Source organism: Pseudophryne corroboree, chromosome 5, assembly GCF_028390025.1.
Source record: "Pseudophryne corroboree isolate aPseCor3 chromosome 5, aPseCor3.hap2, whole genome shotgun sequence".
NCBI classification, from domain to species: domain Eukaryota; kingdom Metazoa; phylum Chordata; class Amphibia; order Anura; family Myobatrachidae; genus Pseudophryne; species Pseudophryne corroboree.
In genome coordinates, this window is record NC_086448.1 from 560,427,902 (window position 1) to 560,453,058 (window position 25,157).

General features: G+C 45.6%; 1 protein-coding gene across 2 annotated transcripts in view; it reads left to right on the forward strand.

Moving 5' to 3' along the window:
- The window catches only part of ACOT13 (acyl-CoA thioesterase 13), a 32,784-nt gene extending 12,632 nt beyond the window's left edge, over positions 1-20,152 (forward strand). For both annotated transcript variants that reach the window (XM_063923272.1, XM_063923271.1), the window contains exons 2-3: positions 5,458-5,642; positions 19,814-20,152. In XM_063923272.1, the coding sequence (XP_063779342.1) occupies positions 5,458-5,642; positions 19,814-19,970 (342 nt within the window). In that variant the 3' untranslated portion in view covers positions 19,971-20,152. The remainder of the gene's footprint in view (positions 1-5,457; positions 5,643-19,813) is intronic.
- The last annotated feature ends 5,005 nt before the right edge of the window (positions 20,153-25,157 follow it).

Sequence of the window (25,157 nt, forward strand, 5' to 3'; positions counted from 1 at the left end):
CTGTAGTTCTAATGGAAAAAAAATACCCAAATAAAAACAGGACACAGACACCGTCGACAGTAAAACTTTATTACACACTGCCGACACACACATACTTACCTATGTTCACACGCCGACATCGGTCCTCTTCTCCATGTAGAATCCAGGGGTACCTGAAAATAAAAGTTCAATATACTCACCTCAGCCATGGTCCAGAGATAAATCCACGGACTTGGCAAAAAAAGAAAACGAACACCCGGACCTGTGGACCGAAAGGGGTCCCATGCTAACATATGAGACCCCTCTCCCCGAATGCCGGGACATCACGTGACTCCTGTCACTGAAGTCCCTTCAGCCAATCAGGAAGCGCTACTTCCGTGGCGCTCACCTGATTGGCTGGGCGCTGTCTGTACTGTGACAGCACATCGCAAAGCCGCTCCATTACTTTCAATGGTGGGAACTTTGCGGGTAGCGGTGGGGTCACCCGCCGGTCAGCCGCTGACCGGCGGGTGACCTTACCGCTAGCCGCTAAGTTCCCACCATTGAAAGTAATGGAGCGGCTTTGCGATGTGCTGTCACAGTACAGACAGCGCACAGCCAATCAGGTGAGCGCAACGAAGTTGCGCTTCCTGATTGGCTTAGAGACCTTTCTGTGACAGCTGTCACTGACAGGTCTCATTCGTGGAAAGGTGTCCCATGTGTCAGCATGGGACCCCTTTCAGTCCGGCATGGAGCGGGTGTTCGCTTTGTTTTTTTGCCAAGTACGTGGATTTATCTCTGGACCATGGCTGAGGTGAGTATATTGATCTTTTCTTTTCAGGTATCCGTGGATTCTACATGGAGAAGAGGACCGATGTCGGCGTGTGAACATAGGTAAGTATGTGTGTGTCGACGTATGAAATAAAGTTTTACTGTCGACGGTGTGTGTGTCCTGTTTTTATTTGGGTATTTTTTTCCCAGTAGTACTACAGGTACCAGCGGGCCCGTTTTTCTCCCGCATGCTGGTACTTGTGGTTCTCCAAGTACCAGCTTGCGGGGGAGGCTTGCTGGGACTTGTAGTACTACTGTAAAAAACAATATTCTTTAAATTTTGACAAGGCTATCAGCCCCCCCATCCGCAGCCCATTGGATGGGGGGGGGACAGCCTCGGGCTTCACCCCTGGCCCTTGGGTGGCTGGGGGGGGGGGACCCCTTGATTGAAGGGGTCCCCACTCCCCCAGGGTACCCCGGCCAGGGGTGACTAGTTGGATATTTAATGCCACGGCCGCAGGGCACGGCATAAAAGTGACCCCCGGCTGTGGCATTATCTGTCCAGCTAGTGGAGCCCGATGCTGGTGTGAAAAATACGGGGGACCCCTACTCGTTTTGTCCCCCGTATTTTTTGCACCAGCACCAGGCGCAGAGCCCGGTGCTGGTTTTAAAAATACGGGGGATCCCCTGTCAATTTTTTCCCCGCATTTTTAGAACCAGGACCAGCTCGAAGAGCCCGAGGCTGGTTATGCTTTGGAGGGGGGACCCCACGCCATTTTTCTCCGTGTTTTTCACATTTAAACGTTTATAAAGCCACTCTCTCATGTGTCTCCTGTGTTTTCCAAGCTGTTTCCTGGTTGTGGCTGGTGACATCACACATGGAGACAGCCTATCATCTTCTGGGGCTTGCAAATACCGTTTCAGACCCTTTCACACTGCACAGTGAAATGGGACTGAAACGGGTAAAACCCTGCTTTTTTACCGTTTCAAAATACCGGTATTTTGAAAACGGTAAATTGAAGGGGACCCTTTCACATCGCAGCTTGACCCGTTTAGGAAGCCAGTTAAAACGGCAAAATACCGGGTATAAGCTGCGGTGTGAAAGGGGTATAAGTGTGATCTAAAGCTAGGTACACACTTTACAATTATTGGACCGATTTGCCCATAATCGGGCGATGAGTAGTGTGAAGATGAGCGTTTTGGCCTAGCACTAATAAAACTGGTCAAAAACGGATAGAAAGCATTTGCTTCAATAATCCGATTGGACACCCTTCACAGAAAATATCGTTCAAAAGGTCCCAATCATGTACAGTGTGTGTACATTCTCAATAATCTGCCCTATGGTTTATTCAGTGTGAGTGGTAGAAAATCTAAAACTTGAAAAAATTGCTTAATGTTTAGCACAGAATATTGGCACCTTCCAGTGGCAGAAAAATCACTGCTTGACCCCTGTATAGTGTGTACCTAGCTTAACAGTACTGGACACATCACTCATTGCTAGATCTTTGAAGATGACCACACATAGCAACTGACTGGATCTGTGGCAACATTGAGATCCTGAATACACAGATCCTTACCAAACAACTGGATCACAGTTTTTTAGGAGTTCCTGATCAAATATGACTGGTCTTATGCTCAGGATCTGATTGCTTTCAGCTCGCATCTGCTGGGTCAATGTTAAAAGCTACATGTAATGCTTGCTTAAGGTCAATGGAAATCAGTTTCTAGTTGACCTTGTATAACAACTATGGCTTTCTTCACTTAAGAATATCATTGGTAACATAATTTGGAAGACCTTTGGGTGTGGACAGGCCTATAATGGGGTATATGGACAGAGGCAATAACCAATTTGGGTTTGAAATATTTTTATTGAACTTTATTTACAAGGCACCACTAAGGGGAGTATTCAATCACAGTTGGAAGCTCCGACAGGGCGGAAAGACGGCACTTTCCGCCAATAATCGGAACTTTCCGACACTTCAATATTCAATTGAAGTGCCGTTCTTCCGCCCTGTTGGAAATTCCAACAAGTCTAAAAATACATGGATGAGCGGAATCTCTGCTCATCCATGTGTTTTAAACCCCGTCGCTGTGTCGACCATTCATTTTTGCCCATAAGAAAGGGCGGAAATGAATGGTTGGAATGGGAGGTGAAATGGGCGGAAACGGCCCGCTATTGGATAGTGACGTGTTGGATCCTCTCCATCGGAGAGGATCCGCCTTCAATTGAATATACTCATTAGTATTTGTAACACCATAGAGAGAAACAATTACATTGAAAACGCCTCACTTAAAAAAAAGTACACTAAAAGTATAAGGGGATAGACTTAACAGTGAAATAAATTTTTTTGTGATTGACCGTAATAATCACTCAATGACCCAGTGACCGCAGAAAAAAAGACCGTTGACAAGAACCATGAGAGGGAGAACACTGAGGATATGAATAGTGCAGGGAGAGAACAAAAGGGAAGAAGGCCCTGCTCGTGAGAGCCAACAGATATGGGGTCCAACGGGATAGAACGAGGTGGGAGTGCGGAGAAATCAGCTGACGGTGAAGAGCACTGTTGGCTTTGAGGAAAAGGCGTGATTTAAGGGAGCGTTTGGAGTCGTATAAGCTGATAGTCTGATAGGGCAGGGGAGAGAGTACCAGAGGAGGGGAGCAATGCTGGAGAAATCCTGAATGCAAGAGAGGGAGAAGGAAATCAACACAGAGGCAAGGCTGATGGATGAAGAGAGGGTTGAGGGGGAGCATGAACTGAGGTGAGGTCCAAGATGTAGGGAGTAGGGGAGCAATGAAGTGCTTTGAAAGATAGCAATTAAAAAATGTGGCTTATTTTACTGTAGCGAATTAAGTGTTCTTTTTCTCATATATTTTATTTATTTAGTGATGGGTAAAGGACACAGTATGTAGATGCTTGTACTGCTTGTGTACGATGAGAAATTTTGTTTAACCAGCTTTAGCAGTCACTGAAATAATAAGAGTCATCATTGCTGTAGTGCATATGCTTCCAAGCCTAATGAAAAACCCTCTGGTAGTGAGAAGTAGGAATCTAGAATGATCTTAGTGCAGAGGTTCCCAAACGTGGTCCTCAAAGCACCCCAATGGTCCTGGTTTTTAATGTATCCATGCTTAGCCACAGGTGACTTAATAAGCACCTTAGTCAGTTTGATTTAACCATCTGTGCTGAGCCATGGATATACTTAAACCCTGGACTGTTGGGGTGCCTTGAGGACCGCGTTTAGGAACCTCTGTCTTAGTGATGTTCCTAATAATACCTAGGGCTTTCTTCATGTTTTTTAGCAAACCAAAAAAGCACACTATGAGCAAAAGCATGTGCAGTGCCGGTGGGGCAGATATAACATGTGCAGAGAGAGATTAGATATTTTTTGTATAATCTGTGTTTATTCAAGAAAATACAGACATAAATTGTTACAAAATCAAAGTGAAAAAAAAAAAAGCATCAAACATACTGTACAAAGAGTAACGGTACACAACAGCATACATCAGTGCATATAAAATCAAACTGATGCGTCCAACATCACGAGTGATTAGATTTGGGTGGGGTGTGTTCAAACTGAAATCTAAATTGCAGTGTAAAAATAAAGTAGCCAGTATTTACCCTGCACAGAAACAAAACCCATGCAAATCTAAAGGTGCATACACACGGAGAGATTTTAACTATGAGAGATTTTGACTGAGCGTTTTCCCTTGAACTGGCAGTAGGAGATATTGACTAACTTTTCCAGTGATTTTGACTAAAGCTGCATATACACTGACCGTTTTTGCCCAGCGTGAATGCACAGCGATGATCGCTGACATCGCTGGGCTGAACATCGCTCAGTGCATACACACTGAGCTATTTTCTCCCCTGCCCAGCGATGTCGGCGGGGGTGATTGGCTTTCCATAGCAGGACGCTATGGAAAGCCGCTCACCCCGCCGTTCATCTACTGGTAATACCAGCAGATGAACGGCTGCGATGAAGCGGGTGTGCGCATCAGCGCTCATCGCTAGGGCATACACACTGGGCGGCTTTGAGCAGAAAGCAGCTCAACACACCAAAAGTGAGCTGCTTTCAGCTCAAAATCGCCCAGTGTGTATGGGCCTTAAGTGTGCAAGTGATTTTGGCTATGGGCGATTTTGGCTAACTCATTTAAGCAAGGGGATGCTTTTTGTTTTCCAGCGACCTAGCCAAAACTGACTTGCCTGCACAGTCTATTTTTAGCAGCGATAGCGACCTGGCGGGGACGCGCATCGCTATCGCTGGCTGTGTATACACGGAGCGATATGCACTACCTTTCTGACCGATTTTGACTATATAGTAAAAATCGCTCAGCTATATCGCTTCGTGTGTATGGACCTTAAGTACAGGTGTACCAGTTGTACAATATTTGCTACCTTAAATCAGAGATACAGGAAAAATGGAAAGTACAGTATCTTTTGGGAGGGTTGCAGTTAAAATGCTGGGTGACGGTATCTTGGCAGTCAGGATACCGATGCCAACAGTGCCGAAAGCCGGAATCCAGGCACACCAGGGCTCTTCCCATTTGTGGGTGTCCACAAGTGGGAATAGCCCGGCATTCTGACAGGCAGGATGCCGCTGTCGGTATATTGACAGCTGGCATCCTATCTGCCGGTAAAACATATGTAATCCTTTTGGTAAGTTGATGGTCCCAAGGTGTTACTGGAAGTAAAAAGACTAAAAGTGAATGTTATGATTTTTTTCCAGTTACAACTTGTATCTGCAACTCCCGGGAAGATCATTTGTGAACTGAAAGTGGATGAAGAGCACACAAACCGTGGCGGTACATTACACGGAGGCCTTACTGCTACTTTGGTTGATATGGTGTCCACAGTTGCTCTGTTGAATACAGAGAGAGGCGCTCCTGGAGTGAGCGTGGACATGAATATTACGTAAGGATATTTTTTCGCATTCTAATTCTGCACATATATGTGGTGACAAGCAATGTCAGTTAGTTATGGTGCCTATCTAGTTCACTAGCACAGAATGTGCTGGTTACTTTTTAGGGAAAGACTGTGCAGTCAGCATTGGTAGACTTTAGTGATTCGTTAGCCATTAGAACAGTAATGGAATTTGTACATTTTCATGTGGTACTGATGTAGAGTTGCTCCCAGACTGCATACACGAGCATTTGTTGCTCCCAGACTGCGTACACGGAACCATTTATATATACACACATGTATGCTGATTTTGTGGATCTTGCCCACTACTAGGGATATTCAATTAGCTGCGATCATCTTAATTCAGGCTGATAGTGCGATTATCGACCTGTCTAATAATAGGCTGTTTTTAACGCCTGATAAAGGATAGTGATAAAACATGGGATCCGGGATAAGTTCCCAATCCCATGTGTTATTGCAGCTCCGAGGGCTGCTAACATTGTGCACCCCAAGCATAACCCCTCCATAAGTGCCATTTATCAAGGTGAATTGGCTAGCCCCCAGCGAAAATTTGTAGTGCTAAATTACCGCTGCTCATAGTGTACCCCCTTATGTGTACACTTTGTTTCCTCATCATAATAATCATCATTATCGGGACAAGCTTGCACCTGTCTTATATTATTTGCAAAAGTTACGCCTGGAAACGGTTGTATTTTCACTGCCCAAGTCTGCATAACTTGTAGTTGGCTTGACACGAACGTTTGCTATGTGGGATCACACTTATACCCCAGTTACACCTCTTCAGTTGCAGGTAGAGATGCCATTAAAATACAGGTGAAACTCAGAAAATTAGAATATCGTGGAAACGTTAATTTTTTTTCAGTAATTCAACTTAAAAGGTGAAACTAATATATTATATAGACTCATTACATGCAAAGTGAGATATTTCAAGCCTTTATTTGTTATAATTTTGATGATTGTGGTTTACAGCGTTTACAGCTTAAGAAAACCCCAAATCTCAGAAAATTAGAATATTGTGAAAATGCTCAAAATTGTATGCTCAAAGGCCCTCATTCCGAGTTGTTCGCTCGTTCTTTTTCATCGCATCGCAGCGATTTTCCACAAACTGCGCAATGTTCGCACTGCGGCTGCGCCAAGTAAATTTGCTAAGAAGTTTGGTATTTTACTCACGGCATTACAAGGTTTTTTCTTCGTTCTGGTGATCGTAGTGTGATTGACAGGAAGTGGGTGTTTCCTGGCGGAAACTGGACGTTTTATGGGTGTGTGAAAAAACGCTGCCGTTTCTGGGAAAAACGCGGGAGTGGCTGGAGAAACGGGGGAGAGTTTGGGCGAACGCTGGGTGTGTTTGTGACGTCAAACCAGGAACGAAACTGACTGAACTGATCGCAGTGGCAGAGTAAGTCTCGAGCTACTCAGAAACTGCAAAGAAATTTCTATTCGCAATTTTGAGAATCTTTCGTTCGCAATTTTGCTAAGCTAAGATTCACTCCCAGTAGGCGGCGGCTTAGCGTGTGCAATGCTGCTAAAAGCAGCTTGCGAGCGAACAACTCGGAATGAGGGCCAAAGTGTCACACACTAATCAGCTAATTAATCCAAACCACCTGCAAAGGGTTCCTAAGCCTTTAAATGGTCTCTCAGTCTGGTTCAGTACAATTTACAATCATGGGCAAGACTGCTGACCTGACAGTTGTGCAGAAAACCATCATTGACACCCTCCACAAGGAGGGAAAGCCTCAAAAGGAAATTGCAAAAGAAGTTGGATGTTCTCAAAGTGCTGTATCAAAGCACATTAATAGAAAGTTAAGTGGAAGGGAAAAGTGTGGAAGAAAAAGGTGCACAAGCAGCAGGGATGACCGCAGTCTGGAGAGGATTGTCAGGAAAAAGACCATTCAAAAGTGTGGGGGTGCTTCACAAGGAGTGGACTGAGGCTGGAGTTAGTGTATCAAGAGCCACCACACACAGACGAATCCTGGACATGGGCTTCAAATGTCGTATTCCTCTTGTCAAGCCGATCCTGAACAACATACAACGTCAGAAGCGTCTTACTTGGCCTAACCAAGGTATCTCATTGAAAACCAAGGTCCCAGAGTATGGAGGAAGAATGGAGAGGCACACAATCCAAGATGCTTGAATTCCAGTGTGAAATTTCCATAGTCTGTGTTGATTTGGGGAGCCATGTCATCTGCTGATGTTGGTCCAATGTGCTTTATTAAGTCCAGAGTCAACACAGCCATCTACCAGGACATTTTAGAGCACTTCATGCTTCCTTCAGCAGACGAGCTTTATGGAGATGCTGACTTCATTTTCCAGCAGGACTTGGCACATGCCCACACTGCCAAAGGTACCAAACCCTTTGACGTGGGATTACTGTGCTGGATTGCCCAGCAAACTCGCCTGACCTGAACCCCATAGAGAATCTATGGGGCATTGCTAAGAGAAAGATGAGACAAGAGACCGAACAATGCAGAAGAGCTGATGGCCCCTATTGAAGCATCCTGGTCTTCCATAACACCTCAGCAGTGCCACAGGCTGATAGAATCCATGCCATGCCGCATTAAGGCAGTAATTCATGCAAAAGGGGCCCAAACCAAGTACTGAGTACATATGCATGATTTTACTTTTCAGAGGGCCAACATTTCTGATTTTAAAATCCTTTTTTTATTAATTTTATGTAATCTAATTTTCTGAGATTTTGGATTTGGGGTTTTCTTAAGCTGTAAACCACAATCATCAAAATTATAACAAGTAAAGGCTTGAAATATCTCACTTTGCATGTAATGAGTCTATATAATATATTAGTTTGACCTTTTAAGTTGAATTACTGAAATAAATGAACGTTCTGCTGTGGGGTACACTGGGATCCACAGGGAATGACATTGGGGGTGTAGAGTAGGATCTTGATCCGAGGCACCAACAGTACATGATTGTGGCAATTAAAGACGTATTACATATTACAGAAGTCCCTACTATTCCTGATACAAGGGTCTGTTTGTATAAGGGTAAAAAACCTGAGGTGACGTTTCCCCCCTCTCATGAGCTGAACACTCTTTTTGAAAAAGCTTGGGAATCTCCTGACAAAAGGTGGCAGATTCCCAAAAGAATTCTAATGGCATATCCATTCCCCTCTGAGGACAGGGAAAAGTGGGAGTCATCCCCCAATGTGGACAAGGCTCTGTCACGGCTGTCCAAAAAGGTGGCACTTCCATCTCCTGACACGGCTGCCCTAAAGGACCCTGCGGATCGTAAGCAGGAAACTACCTTAAAGTCCATTTATGTCACTACGGGTGCGCTGCTCAGACCTGCCGTTGCGTCGGCATGGGTGAGTAGCGCTATTGGAAAGTGGGCAGATAACTTGGCATCTGACATGGATACCCTGGATAGGGATAGCATTCTTTTGACTCTCGGTTATATCAGGGACGCTGCAGCTTATCTAAAGGATGCGGCAAGGGATGTTGGCCTCTTGGGATCAAGGGCCAATGCCATGGCAATCTCGGCCAGGAGAGCACTGTGGATTCATCAATGGAATGCTGATGCCGACTCGGCTCTCCCTTATAAGGGTGGTGTCTTATTTGGTGACGGCCTCGCTGATCTGGTATCTACGGCTACCGCGGGTAAGTCATCATTTCTTCCTTATGTCCCTGCACAACAAAAAAAGACGCCTCACTATCAGATGCAGTCCTTTCGGCCCAATAAATACAAAAAAGGAAGAGGGTCGTCCTTCCTTGCCTCTAAATGTAGAGGGAGGGGAAAAAGGTTGCCTGCTGTGGCAGATCCCAGGAGCAGAAGTCCTCCCCGGCTTCTGCCAAGTCCACCGCATGACACTGGGGCTCCTCTACAGGAGTCCGTACCGGTGGGGGCACGTCTCAGACTCTTCAGTCAGGTCTGGTTTCACTCAGGCCTGGATACTTGGGTGTTAGAAATAGTGTCCCAAGGGTACAAACTGGAGTTTCAAGACGTCCCCCCCCCCCCCCCCCCATAAATTTTTCAAATCAGCCTTGCCAGTTTCTCAGCCAGAAAGGGAAGTAGTGTGCGCTGCGATACAAAAGCTGTGTCAACAGCGTGTCATTGTCACGGTACCCCCATCACTACGGGGAGAAGGGTTTTATTCGAGCCTGTTCGTCGTCCCAAAGCCGGATGGCTCGGTCAGACCGATCCTGAACCTAAAATCCCTCAATCTATATTTGAAAAGGTTCAAGTTCAAGATGGAATCTCTTCGAGCAGTGATCTCCAGTCTGGAAGGGGGGGATTTTATGGCATCAGTCGACATCAAAGATGCCTACTTACATGTCCCAATATATCCTCCACATCAAGCTTTCCTGAGGTTTGCTGTTCAGGATTGTCATTACCAGTTTCAGACGTTGCCGTTTGGTCTTTCCACGGCTCCGAGGATTTTCACCAAAATAATGGCGGAAATGATGGTGCTCCTACGCAAGCAGGGTGTCACAATTATCCCGTACTTAGACGATCTCCTGATAAAGGCGAGATCAAAGGAGCAGTTGCTAAGAAACGTTGCGCTCTCCCTGACAGTTCTGCAACAACATGGTTGGATCCTAAATTTGCCAAAGTCACAGTTGATTCCGACAACACAGCTGTCTTTCTTGGGCATGATCCTGGACACGGAACTGCAGAGAGTGTTTCTCCCAGTGGAAAAAGGTCTGGAAATCCAGAACATGGTCAAGGAGATTCTGAAACTGCCAAGGGTGTCGATTCATCAATGCACTTGGGTGCTGGGGAAGATGGTTGCAGCCTACGAAGCCATTCCGTTTGGCAGGTGCCATGCCCGGGTGTTTCAGTGGGACCTGTTGGACAAGTGGTCCGGGTCTCACCTGCACATGCACCGGAAAATAAGCCTATCTTCCAGGACCAGAATATCTCTCCTGTGGTGGCTTCAAAGTTCTCACCTCCAAGAGGGACACAGGTTCGGGGTCCAGGATTGGGTCCTGGTGACCACGGATGCAAGCCTACGGGGCTGGGGAGCAGTCACACAGGGAAAAAAAATTCCAGGGAAAATGGTCAAGCCAGGAAGCTTGTCTGCACATAAACGTTCTGGAATTAAGAGCCATCTACAATGGCCTTCTACAAGCGGAACACCTTCGCGGTCTGCCTGTCCTGATTCAGTCAGACAACATAACAGCAGTGGCGTACATAGGGGGTAATTCCAAGTTGATCGCAGTTGGGCAAAACCATGTGCACTGCAGGGGAGGCAGATATAACATGTGCAGAGAGAGTTAGATTTGGGTGGGTTATTTTGTTTCTGTGCAGGGTAAATACTGGCTGCTTTATTTTTACACTGCAATTTAGATTGCAGATTGAACACACCACACCCAAATCTAACTCTCTCTGCACATGTTATATCTGCCTCCCCTGCAGTGCACATGGTTTTGCCCAACTGCTAACCAAATTCCTGCTGCGATCAACTTGGAATTACCCCCATAAACCGCCAGGGTGGAACAAAGAGCGGCGATGGCGGAGGCCACAAAAGTTCTCCGCTGGGCGGAAAAACATGTAAGCGGTCTTCATTCCGGGCGTTGACAACTGGGAAGCAGACTTCCTCAGCAGACACGATCTCCATCCAGGAGAGTGGGGTCTTCATAAAGAGGTCTTTGCATGTCAAATAGACATGATGGCGTCTCGCCTCAACAAGAAGCTTCAGAGATATTGTTCCAGGTCGAGGGACCCTCAAGCCAGTGCAGTGGACGCCCTGGTAACTCCATGGGTGTTTTAGTCGGTATATGTGTTCCCTCCACTTCCACTCATTCCAAAAGTGATAAGGATCATAAGAGGAACAAGGGTTCAGGCGATACTCATTGTTCCAAATTGGCCACAGAGGGCCTGGTATCCGGATCTTCAGGAATTACTCATAGGAGATCCCTGGCCTCTTCCTCTGAGAGGGATCTGTTACTGCAAGGGCCGTGCGTGTTCCAGGACTTACCGTGGTTGCGTTTGACGGCGTGGCGGTTGACCGCCAAATCCTAGCTCGAAAAGGTATTCCCGGGGAAGTCATCCCCACTCTGCTTAATGCTTCGCCGTAACGTCCTTTCTAGCTTTATCACCGTATTTGGAGAAAGTATGTGTCTTGGTGTGAATCCAAGAAGGCTCCTACGAAAGAACTTCAGCTTGGTCGTTTTCTCCATTTATTGCAGGCAGGTGTGGATGCGGGCCTAAAATTAGGCTCCATTAAAGTGCAGATTTCGGCCTTATCTATCTTCTTTCAAAAAGAGTTGGCCGCCCTTCCAGAGGTTCAGACTTTCGTGTAGGGAGTGCTGCATATCCAACCTCTGTTTGTGGCACCATGGGACCTTGACGCGGTGTTGCAATTTCTTATGTCACACTGGTTTGAACCTTTTGCGAAAGGTTGAGTTAAAATTTCTCACCTGGAAAGTGATCATGCTTTTGGCTTTGGCATCCGCAAGGCGGGTGTCGGAATTAGCGGCCTTGTCTCACAAGAGCCCTTATTTGATCTTCCATGTGGATAGAGCGGAAATGAGAACTCGTCAACAATTATGCTCCCAACAAAATCGGGGCTCCTGCTTCTAAGCAGACTGTTGCCCGCTGGATCTGTAATACGATTCGACATGCTCATTCTACGGCTGGATTGCCGTTACCGAAGTCGGTGAAGGCCCATTCTACCAGGAAGGTGGGCTCATCTTGGGCGGCTGCCCGAGGGGTCTCGGCGCTTCAACTTTGCTGAGCAGCTACTTGGTCGGGTTCAAACACTTTTGCTAAGTTCTCCAAGTTTGATACCCTGGCTGAGGAGGACCTCATGTTTGCTCAATCGGTGCTGCAGAGTTGTCCGCACTCTCCCGCCCGGTCTGGAGCTTTGGAATAAACCCCATGGTCCTTTTGGAGTTCCCAGCATCCTAGAGGACGTATGAGAAAATAGGATTTTAATACCTACCGGTAAATCCTTTTCTCCTAGTCCGTAGAGGATGCTGGGCGCCCGTCACTGTGTGGACTGTATTTGCAGCACGTGTTGATAGTTATTGCTTTTGTTACACAGAGGTTGTGTTTTGGTTATGTTCAGCCATGTTCAGCCTGTTGCTGGTTTTGGTTCATGCTGTTAACTGTTATTTCTTAAAAGCCATGTTGTACGGTGTGTTGTGGTGTGAGCTGGTATGTATCTCGCCTTTTAGTTAACAAAAATCCTTTTCCTCGAAATGTCCGTCTCCCTGGACACAGTTCCTATAACTGAGGTCTGGAGGAGGGGCATAGAGGAAGGAGCCAGTTCATGCCCATTCAAAGTCTTAAAGTGCCCATGTCTCCTGCGGATCCTGTCTATACCCCATGGTCCTTTTGGAGTCCCCAGCATCCTCTACGGACTAGGAGAAAAGGATTTACCGGTAGGTATTAAAATCCTATTTTTACTTATTTTGCATAATGTACTAGATTAATGATAGCTAGAAGCTGGTTGCTATGGGCACGTTCTTCACACATTCGTTTCCTTCCGTCATCCAGCTGACACTGCAAGTTTATCAGCCCTACTGTAAATAGCCGATCTGTGCATTGGGTATCGTCACAATGTCTGGTGGCACATCGCTTTGAATTGACTTCCCTCCCTAGAATGTTAGCTTCTATTAAACAAATATCATCCTTCGAAACACATGCTCCTATAACCGTCTCTATGATATTTGTGACCTAACCATTCTCCCACTCACTATATTCAGCGAGCGCTGTGTTAATTGCTTCCATTGGGCTTATCCAGAAGGTACACATTCATTTGCATTAATGAAAGCTGCCAGTTGTACTGTGTCCTGCTTTGTGTTTAGCAGCAGTTGAAAGCCGTAAAATAGGTAGATAACTGACTATAGTTCGGGCAACGGTCTGGATTCTGAGTTGGGAGTAAAGCAAAAAAACCAGCTAGTAACTTTGCACCTGGGCACTGCAGCTCAGGCAATGTAACGTGCAGAGTGAGTTAAGATGGGTACACACTAGGCGATATACCAGTCATTTGAGCGAACAGCCGATATATCGCGAGCCTGTCGGCGGGTGTGTGCACCTGATATGTCCTGTGAGCGTCATCGTTCACAGACATATCGCAGTGGCTGTGCAGCATGGCCAATATATCTAAAGATGTATCGGCGCAACTGGCTGTTTGTATGGGCGGTCCGCTGACTGCCCGTACACTTGCTACAGGGTTTGACATCACAGTTGGATGGGCAAATTCAAATGCCCACACATCTAGCGGCCGATCAGTAAGAGTGTATACTTAACCCGAATCAGCCACTCTGTCAGCGCAATGGTGGGTCCACCGACATGTCTGGGGTGTTCCCAGCCTAAAGCTACAGATGCAGCCACCTTTATCTTGACTGGCTAAGGCGTTTGTCCCGATCGAGCATACGCAGCGTCCCGGGTGTAGGGAGGCGCGCCTAGTCACAGAGAGGCGTACCTAATCGCACGGAGAGCGTTTGGCGTTACCTTTACATGAAATACCTGTGATCATCCACCAGATGTCGCTTTTTACAATCACCACTGCGCATGCGTGTGGTCTTCCGTAAAATACAATACTGAAATATATAATAAGGACTACTTTACTAAGGCGTCTCATTACGCTGCATTATTTAATACAGTAAATACTCATTATGCTGCATTATTTAATACAGTATATACGGTACAGATGCAAATAGTACAGCATACAGTATATGATCCATCTACAGTACTTTATGAATATGTGAGCGTCCAAGTCCCGCAGACAAAACAACATAAAACCAGTAGTGTACACTGTCGCAAATGGACGTGTTAGAAGTTCAGTATTGCCTCTTGAGTTTAGGAATTTTGTACAGTATGTTAGCATCCTAATCCCGTAGCCATTACAGCATAATCAAAACCAATGGATTTATTCATCTGTCTGCGGCGAAGTGGTGAAGTGTTCCGCTTCCTATACTCAGAGTCCCGGGTTCGATTCCTAAAGTACGAATGCATGTTAGTTTTTTCCAGACACTTTATTATTATTTTTATTCACATAAACCAGGGCAAAGCTACACACCGTATAGTACACATACAATTCTGTAGCAGGGTAGACTCAATAGAAATGGCTACCACCTATGACTCCTTGCCCCATGGAGGCCATAGGCTACAGAGCAAGTAACAGTCCAGATTTTGCAGGCTATGGTGCAATGCTGAAGGAGCGTCACAATCCCCTAGCTAAAATACACAGAGGCGATAGGAATAAGTGAGGTCTATGCACATTACGGTACACTGGACTCGATCGCATAGCACACTGGCAAAATGGCCACTGCCCCTGAACCCCCACCATGTGGCAGGCAGCGCTCGGATATGGAGTGAGAGATGGTATAAGTTTTGCAGGCTACGGGGCAATGCTGAAGGAGTGTCACAATCCCCTAGCCAAAATACACAGGGGCGATAGAGATAAGCGAGGTCTATGCACATTACGTTACACCGGGCTCGATCGCATAGCAAACTGACAAAACACAAGTTTTACATAAAGCAGGGCAAAGCTGCAGGAGAGTTTCTACTGTCAAGGTTCTATGCCACGTACGGTACACATACAATACTATAGCAGGGCAGACTCAATTAAAATGGCTACCGCCTGTGACTTCTAGCTCCATGGAGGCACTCGGCTATGGAGCAAGTAACAGCAAAGATTTTGCAGGCTACGGGGCAATCCTGAAGGAGCGTCAGAATCCCCTAGCTAAAATACACAGGGGTGATAGGGATAAGCGAGGTCAATGCACATAACGATACACCGCAAAGTTCCCCATGGTTTTGATTATGCCTTTTCTTTGAACACAGTATTTTCCACTGCCTCGCCCTACCACCATCCCAATTTCCCCTCCCCCCCTGGGAGCCTGCAAAGTACATGCAGTAGACAGGGAGGGAGTTTAATGTATAACAAAGAAAAAAATAATAATAAAGTGAATGTCACGGGAACATATAAAAAAAATTTTTGGGACTCCGCGTGGGAGGTGGGAGCCTTCATCACTAGGTTGGTATGGAAGGGGAGACAATTAGCTACCGGAGGGTACCAACCCCAAGTTTCTGTGACCCCCACAAGGCTCATGGCAAGCGTCAGAACCCATGGTGGGTCTGAATTAACGGGCCCATTATAGTCTATGGGAAAATGGGTCCACTTTGCGTACTGATATCTCTGGTTCTAGGTGTCCCAAAGACTCAGGACTGGTACCATACAAAAGAGGAGACTCTTGGCTTTCGGGGCAGACCAACCACTAGTTTATGTGACACTGGAAAGGGAAACGGGAAGCAACCGTGTTTCGGGTCCCCTCCTGTTGTCCGCCTAGCTTGCACAGGATGCAGGGTTTCTGGCTAGATAGGAAATACTGTACAGAAATGCTAAGCATGGTAATTTGACATCCAGGAACATAGGGAGGAGTTTTTATCTCTCTCCATTATACTTAGAAAAATTACACTTGCCACTGTACGTTACAAGCTGTTCGTGCTAATTAGTACACTAATAGAACATACTGTACAGAGATACTAAGGATGGTGATTTGGCATCCACGAACTTAGGGAGGAGCTTTAATCTTTCTATGTATAATGGAGAGATAAAAGCTGCTCCCTAAGTTCCTAGATGCCAAATCACCGTCCTTAGTATCTCTGTATAGTATTTTCTATTAGGGTACTAATTAGCACGAACAGCTTTTAACTGAATGCCAAATCATCCTACTTAGTATCTCTGTACAGTATGTTCTATTAGGGTACTAATTAGCACGAACAGCTTGTAACGTACAGCGGCAAGTTTAATCTTTCTATGTATAATGGAGAGAGATAAAAGCTCCTCAGTAAGTTCCTGGATGCCAAATCACCGTACTTAGTATCTCTGTACAGTATGTTCTATTAGGGTACTAATTAGCTGTTCATGCTAATTAGTAACCTAATAGAAAATACTATGCAGAGATACTAAGGACGGTGATTTGGCAACCAGGAACTTAGGGAGGAGCTTTTATCTCTATATTATATATAGAAAGATTAAACTTGCCACTGTACGTTACAAGCTGTTCGTGCTAATTAGTACACTAGTATAACATACTGTACAGAGATACTAAGTACAGTGATTTGGCATCCACGAACTTAGGGAGGAGCTTTAATCTCTCCATTGTAATCTTTCTAAGTATAATGGAGAGAAATAAAAGCTCCTCCCTAAGTTCCTGGATGCCAAATTACCGTCCTTAGTATCTCTGTACTCTATGTTCTACTAGTGTACTAATTAGCACGAACAGCTTGTAACGTACAGTGGCAAGTTTAATCTTTCTATGTATAATGGAGAAAGATAAAAGCTCAGTAAGTTCCTGGATGTCAAATCACCGTCCTTAGTTACTATGTATAGTATTTTCTACTAGTGTACTAATTAATGGAGAGAGATAAAAGCTCCTCAGTAAGTTCCTGGATGCCAAATCACCGTCCTTAGTATCTCTGTATAGTATTTTCTATTAGTGTACTAATTAGCACGAACAGCTAATTAGTACCCTTATAGAACATACTGTACAGAGATGCTAAGTACGGTGATTCGGCATCCAGGAACTTACTGAGGAGCTTTTATCTCTCTCCATTATTCATAGAATGATTAAACTTACCACTGTACCTTACAAGCTGTTCGTGCTAATTAGTACACTAGTAGAACATACTGTACAGAGATACTAAGGATGGTGATTTGGCATCTAGGAACTTACAGAGGAGCTTTTCTCTCTCTCCATTATACATAAAAAGATTAAACATGCCACTGTACGTTACAAGCTGTTCGTGCTAATTAGTACACTAGTAGAACACAGAGTACAGAGATACTAAGGACGGTAATTAGCACAAACAGCTTGTAACGTACAGTGGCAAGTTTAATCTTTCTATGTATAATGGAGAGATAAAAGCTCCTCGGTAAGTTCCTAGATGCCAAATCACCGTCCTTAGTATCTCTGTACAGTATGTTCTTCTAGTGTACTAATTAGCACGAACAGCCAAATCACCGTACTTAGTATCTCTGTACAACATGTTCTATTAGGGTACTAATTAGCACGAACAGCTTGTAACGTACAGCGGCAAGTTTTAATCTTTCTATGTATAATGGAGAGAGATAAAAGCTCCTCAGTAAGTTCCTGGATGCCAAATCACCGTCCTTAGTATCTCTGTATAGTATTTTCTACTAGAGTACTAATTAGCACGAACAGCTAATTAGTACCCTAATAGAACATACTGTACAGAGATACTATGTACGGTGATTTGGCATCCAGGAACTTACTGAGGAGCTTTTATCTCTCCATTATACATAGAAAGATTAAACTTGCCACTGTACGTTACAAGCTGTTTGTGCTAATTAGTACACTAGAAGAACATACTGGAGACTCGGACTCATACAGTACTTACATTTCAAAAGCACTGTATTTTCCACTGCCTCCCGCTAGCCCATCGCCCTTCCCCCCTGGGAGCCTGCACAGTTCATGCAGTAGACATGGAGGGAGTTATTCACATAAACCAGGGCATAGCTGCAGGAGCGGTTATAGTGTTAAGGTTCTATGCACCATATGGTATACATTCAATTCTATAGCAGGGCAAACTCAATTGAAATGGCTACCGCCTGTGACTCCTTACCCCATGGAGGCCCTCGGCTATGAAGCAAGTAACAGCACAGATTTTGTAGGTCATGGGGCAATGCTGAAGGAGCGTCAGAATCCCCTAGCTATAATACACAGGGTCGATAGGGATAAGCGAGGTCTATGCACTTAACGATACCCCAGACCCCATCGCATCACAAAGTGACAAAATGTCCAAGGCACATGAACATCCACCTTGTGTCAGCACTCCGCTATGGAGCGAGTGACGGCATAGGTTTTGCAGGCTATGGGGGCAGTGCTGAAGGAGCGTCGGAATCCCCTAGCTAAATACACAGGGGCGATAGGGTTAAGCAAGGTCTATGCTAATAATGCTACAAGGCGGGGGTTCATGTGCCTCGGACATTTTGTCACTTTGTGATGCGATGGGGTCTGGTGTATCGTTATGTGCATAGACCTCGCTTATCCCTATCAACCCTGTGTATTTTAACTAGGGGATTCTGACGCTCCTTCAGCATTGGCCCGTTCTTTGAACGCGGTATTTTCCACTGCCTCGCCCTACCCCCATCCCACTTTCCCCTTCCCCCTGGGAGCCTGCACAGTTCATGCAGTAGGGAGTTCCGCTCAGGTTACAAGGGAAGATTTATGTGAAACCTGTGTGCACCCTTCCATTGAAGGTATAACAAAGAAAAATATTATAATAAAGTGAATGTCACGGGAACTCTTACGCTCATACTGTACATGTATTTCAAAAGCACGGTGTTTATGCATTGTACATACTTTCTTTTACACAATTAGTTGCGTCTCCATACACAATCTTGCGTCTGCATACACAAGTTTTTTAACATGTTCGTTTGTGTCTGTATAAACTATTAATTTATATTGAGAACTCTCACCGTCTGACCATTGGTCACCATCTATTAACATTACAGTCGTCACTGACCATTTGCCAGAGCTGTAGATCAATCCGCCGCTATACGATCGAAAGTACTGGATTAGTGGAGCATTAGCCACCTAGTGATGGAAATGTGTAATGCATGCGGAGTATCTAGAATCGCCTCAACGCGCCTGCCTGTGATTAAACTCGGCAAGCTAAGCTATCCCCTTAGCGTGACTAAACGCCCGTCTAGGCGGAGAATCGGTCAAGATAAAGGTGGCTACATCTGTAGGTACACACTATACAATTATTTGGCAGATAATCTGCCAGGTCTAGCTGGTTGGAAAGGAAATCTGGTAATGGATGAGAGCAAATGACAATCGACCATTTGCTCCCACTACAAAACGGACAAAAACAGTTGTTCATACAAGTTAGTTAAAGTTGCATTTAACCAATTTGTCTGTACGACAGGTTTTGTTTGTTTTCCAGTGTTTGGGAGCAAATAGTCAATTGTCATTTGCTCTCATCCATTACCAGATTTTTATTACGTCTTCCAATGCTGCGCATAAAAATTAACACCATGCGGTCTATTTCTCCATCTAGGACAGTAAATATGTGGCTTTCATTATTATTTTTTATTATTGGCCCTATGTTCTTCCTTACCCCAGCCTTTTTATCTGTAACCCTTTCTCCTACATTAAGTTACATTTTTACTATTGTATATACATGTTATTGCCATTTAATAATCTGTTATTTTTCTGCTTTTAAAGGTACATGAATGCTGCTAAAATAGGGGAATCAGTACTCATTACTGCTCAGGTTTTGAAGCAAGGAAGAACTTTGGCTTTTGCTACAGTAGATTTGGTTAATAAGGAGACAGGGAAACTTATAGCACAAGGAAGACACACAAAACATCTTGGAAATTAGATGCTTCATAAAGCTGCAATGTTCTGTTCAACAGGAGGATGTTTTTCACCATTAACAACCTACTGAGACTGTGTTTCATTTGACCTCTTACTTGGATTGTATTCCTGTTTTCTTTTTTGACTCCCTAGTCTGAAATGCGTATTGTTCAAAATGTGTTGCTTATTAAAACATGTAAACAAGTATTCTGCCACTTTTCATGATATGTTCTCCACATGGAATATTTATACAGCAGTGGGTGTTGAAAAAAGTATGGTGTGTATTATGTGTTACCATGTGTAAGCTATCAGCCACTTACAAGGCCATACCTACTGCATTCATTCCCACCACTTTGATTGTGTTTGGTTACGAAATGTTGAGTCATGTACACATTGGCCATATGTACATTCGTCCTGTGGACAGTGACTTAACAGTGGTTGCAACAGTGCCTGCTAGGTCACAGCGCTAATGTGACGATCACTTCCCTCAGACAGACCTCCGATTCCCAATATATCAGTGATGTATGGGGGCCATAACCGAGGATCCTTATAAACGGATGATTTGAGTGTAGTTACTGTAGATGTATGTAATTTCTTAAAACAACCCTCTGTCTTTTTTGAGTGTGGTTCATTAGGTCGTCATGCATTGGGTCGATGTGAAAAGGGTCAACATGAAAAAGGTGGACAGGAGTTTTTTGACTGTTTTTGGTGTGTTTTCTTCGTAAAGTGCACCGCGTCCCCTCGCTCTGCTACCGCTGTACTCGGCACAAGTTACCGTTCCCAATTGTAGTCCACGTGGATCGTTAAGTATGAAAAAGGTGAACAAATGAAAAAAAATGGGGAAAAACTCATGTCGACCCTTTTGCATGTCGACTTAATGCATGTTGACCTTCAGTGGTCGACCCAATGTATGTCTACCTAATGCTTGTCGACCTAACGACCGCCTCCCGTCTTTTATCTATTGTATTCTTGATGGCTTCATCTTCCAGCAGAATAGTAGTTCTAATAATCAATGCTGCTGCAGCAGCTGTTTCTACTTTAGTCACTAGGCCACATACATTCTACCCTAGAGAGACATCAGCACTTGTCCAGATTCTGCCACTCCTGTAGCATTTTTTCATTCAGTACTTTATGACCCAGACACACCCTACCTCTTCTTGTGTGGTCTTCAGAACAGAAGATCCTACTCTATTTGCTCTGATTACTCTTTATAAGAGTTTACATTTTTTGTTTTTTCAAAGATTTCCATCAATTTCTGCTTCTAAACCAAGCTCTGAAGAAGCTGCAGCATATTCTAAACCAAGGCTGGTCAGGGATATAGATCTTTTGAAACCCTGCAACGCCAGAAACTCTTCTATAAGCTGGGTACACACAGGTCAGCATATACACTTACCGAACGACAGCTCAATGTGTCTGTCTTGTCATCCAGCTGGGTGGGTATTTGAATTTGTCCGTACACACACAGCCAGACCCGCCGATCTATGGGCCATTGGCTGTGCTGCATAGCCGACGCGTAATATCTGTGGAAGGAGTCATTCATAGACATGATTTGCACACACCCACCGACCCCGTATATAGTCCAAATGGCTGATATATCTCCCAGTGTGTACCCAGTTTTAGAAACAAAGGATTTTGTAATCTGAATTGGCATGAAGGATTAACTGAATGGCCTCAGGCATGGAAACTATCAGCACAAAAAAGGGTCTTGATCAGCAGGTATAAACTTAAGGCCAGTACTGACGGAAGAGATGTGTGCTGAGCGATCTTAACACAGACCGCTCAACACACCTCTCTCCCCCCGCTCAGCACAGTGCAATGTGCTGAGCGAGGGGGGATGACAACGGGGGGGCCGCTCACTTCACACAGCGCTGAAGGGAGCGACCAGCTAGATTGAGCATGCATGCAGGCTCAATCTAGCACCGGCGATAGCGATGCATCACCATCGTTGGGGGGCATACACACAACAGATCCGTGCTTAAGATATAAGCAATCTAGTCAGATTGCTTAGATTTTAAACACGGATCTCTCTGTGTGTACCCCCCATTACCACTAGCTTTCATAAGCACGGTTTTAACCAAATCAACTATATAAATGTCTGGCCCTACCTAAGCAAATGAGTAGATAAAAATAGGATTATAATTACCTACTGGTAAATCCTTTTCTCATAGTCCATAGAGGATGGTGGAGTCCATATTAGTACCATGGGGTATAGACGGGTTCACCAGGAGCCATTGGCACTTTAAGAGTTTAACAGTGTGGGCTGGCTCCTCCCTCTATGCCCCTGCTACCAGACTCAGTGTAGAAACTGTGCCCAAGGAGACAACATACTTCGAGAGAAGGAAATACACAGATAGTGGCGAGATTCATACCAGCTCACACAACAAGGCAAATCCGGCCAACATGCCGGAAAACTTGGCAACAGCTGAAACAGTAAAGAAAGCAGGAACTACTGCAGGATAAAGAAGCGCTGGGTGGGCACCCAGCATCCTCTACGGACTACGAGAAAAGGATTTACCGGTAGGTGATTAAAATCCTATTTTCTCTTACGTCCTAGAGGATGCTGGGGTCCATATTAGTACCATGGGGATGTACCAAAGCTCCCAGAACGGGAGGAAGAGCGCGCTGGCTCCTGCAAAACTGCTTGACCAAACTTGAGGTCATCAGAGGCCAAAGTATCGAACTTGTAAAACTTAGCAAACGTGTTCGATCCAGACCAAGTAGCTGCCCGGCAAAGCTGTACAGCCGAGACACCCCGGGCAGCCGCCCAGGAAGAACCCACCTTACGAGTAGAGTGGGCCTTAACAGATTTTGTACACGAATATGCATGCTGGATGGTGAACCTGATCCAGCGGGAAATCGTCTGCCTAGAAGCAGGACGCACAATTTTCTTGGGATCATAGAGGACAAACAGAGAGTCAGATTTTCTGTGACGTGCCATCCTCTTCACATAAATCTTCAAAGCCCTCACAACATCCGAGGCCTTTGAAGCAATTGAGGAGTCAGTAGCCACTGGCACCACAATAGGTTGGTTGATATGAAAAGCCGACACAACCTTAGGAAGGAACTGTTGACGAGTCCTGAGTTCCGCCCTTTCTTCATGGAGACCAGATAGGGACTTTTACAGGACAAAGCCCCCAATACCGACACACGTCAAGCCGAAGCCAAGGCCAACAAAGTTACCGCCTTCCACGTGAGAAACTTGATTTCAGCCTCCTGTAGAGGCTCAAACCAATCCGATTGCAGGAATTGCAACACCACATCAAGATCCCAGGGTGCCGATGGTGCCACAAAGGGAGGCTGGATGTGCAGAACCCCTTTCGAAAAGGTCTGAACCTCGGGGAGGACAGCCAATTGTTTTTGGAAGAAAATGGACAAAACTGAGATCTGGACCTTGATGGAGCCCAATCTCAGGCCCATATCCACACCTGTTTGCAGGAAAAAGAGAAAACGTCCAAGTTGAAATTCCACAGCAGGAAATTTCTTGGATTCACACCAAGACACACATTTTTTCCAAATTCGATGGTAATGTTTAGACGTTACCCCCTTCCTAGCCTGTATCAAGGTAGGAATAACCTCGCCCGGAATACCCTTCCGAGCTAAGATCTGGTGCTCAACCGCCATGCCGTCAAACGTAGCCATGGTAAGTCTTGATAAGCGAACGGCCCCTGCAGTAGAAGAACCTCCCGAAGAGGTTGGGGCCGTGGATCTTCCAGCAGTAGATCCAGCAGATCCGCGTACCAAGCCCTCCTTGGCCAGTCTGGAGCAATGAAGATTGCCAGAACTTTTGTTCTTTTTAAAAGTTGTAGAACTCTTGGAATTAGAGGAAGTGGAAGGAATACATACACTGACGTGAACACCCACGGCATTACTAGTGCATTCATCGCCACTGCCTGTGGGTCCCTCGACCTGGAACAGTACCTCCGCAGCTTCTTGTTGAGGTAGGAGGCCATCATGTCTATATGAGGAACCCCCCACCAACCGGTTACCTCCTCGATCACCTCCGGGAGGAGGCCCCACTCTCCTGGATGGAGATCGTGTCTGCTGAGGAAGTCCGCTTCCCAGCTGTCTACTCCCGGAATGAAGATTGCTGACATCGCTACAGCGTGCCTTTCTGCCCAGAGGAGGATTTTTGTCACCTCTGACATTGCAGCCCTGCTCTTCGTTCTGCCTTGTCAGTTTATGTAGACCACTGTGGTCATGTTGTCCAAATGCACCTGAACAGCCCAATTCTGTAGAAGGTGTGCTGCTTGAAGAAGGCCGTTGTATACGGCTCTTAGCTCCAGGATGTTTATCGGAAGAAGGGACTCCTGACTCCCCTTGAGCGACTGCTCCCCAACCTCTTAGACTTGCATCCGTGGTTAGAAGGATCCAGTCCTGAACTCTGAACCTTTGGCCCTCCAGAAGGTGTGGAAGTTGTAGCCACCAGAGGAGCGAAATCCTGGCTTTCGAAGACAGACGTATCCTCTGGTGCATGTGTAGGTGAGATCCCGACCACTGGTCCAAGAGATCCAGTTGAAAGGATCGAGCATGAAACCTTACTTACGTACTCTACGTACTGCAGAGCCTCGTAAGAGGCAACCATCTTTCCCAGAAGGCGGATGCACTGATGAACCGACACCCTGGCAGGCTTCAAGACATCCCGGACCATGGTTTAAATCACCAACGTTTTCTCCACCGGTAGAAACACCCTCTACACCTCCGTGTCGAGGATCATCCCCAGGAAACCAGGAAAGACAGCCTCCTTGTCGGCTCCAGATGAGACTTTGGAAGGTTCAGAATCCAACCGTGCTCCTTGAGCAGATGTGTCGTGAGAGCAATGGATCTTAACAACTTCTCCTTGGACGATGCCTTGATCAGCAGATCGTCCACATATGGAATTATGTTTACCCACTGCTTGTGGAGGAGACCCATCATCTCTGCCATCACCTTGGTGAAGACCCTTGGTGCCGTGGAGAGACCGAACGGCAGTGCCTGAAACTGATAGTGATCGTCTAACAGTGCAAACCTGAGGTAAGCCTGATGCGGCAACCAAATGGGAATGTGGAGGTATGCATCCTTGATGTCCAGGGACACCAGGAACTCCCCCTCCGTCAGTCCTGAGATAAATGCCCTCAGAGACTCCATCTTGAATTTGAAGTCCCTGAGATAAGGGTTCAAAGATTTCAAGTTCAGAATTGGCCTTACGGAACCATCCGGCTTCGGTACCACAAAA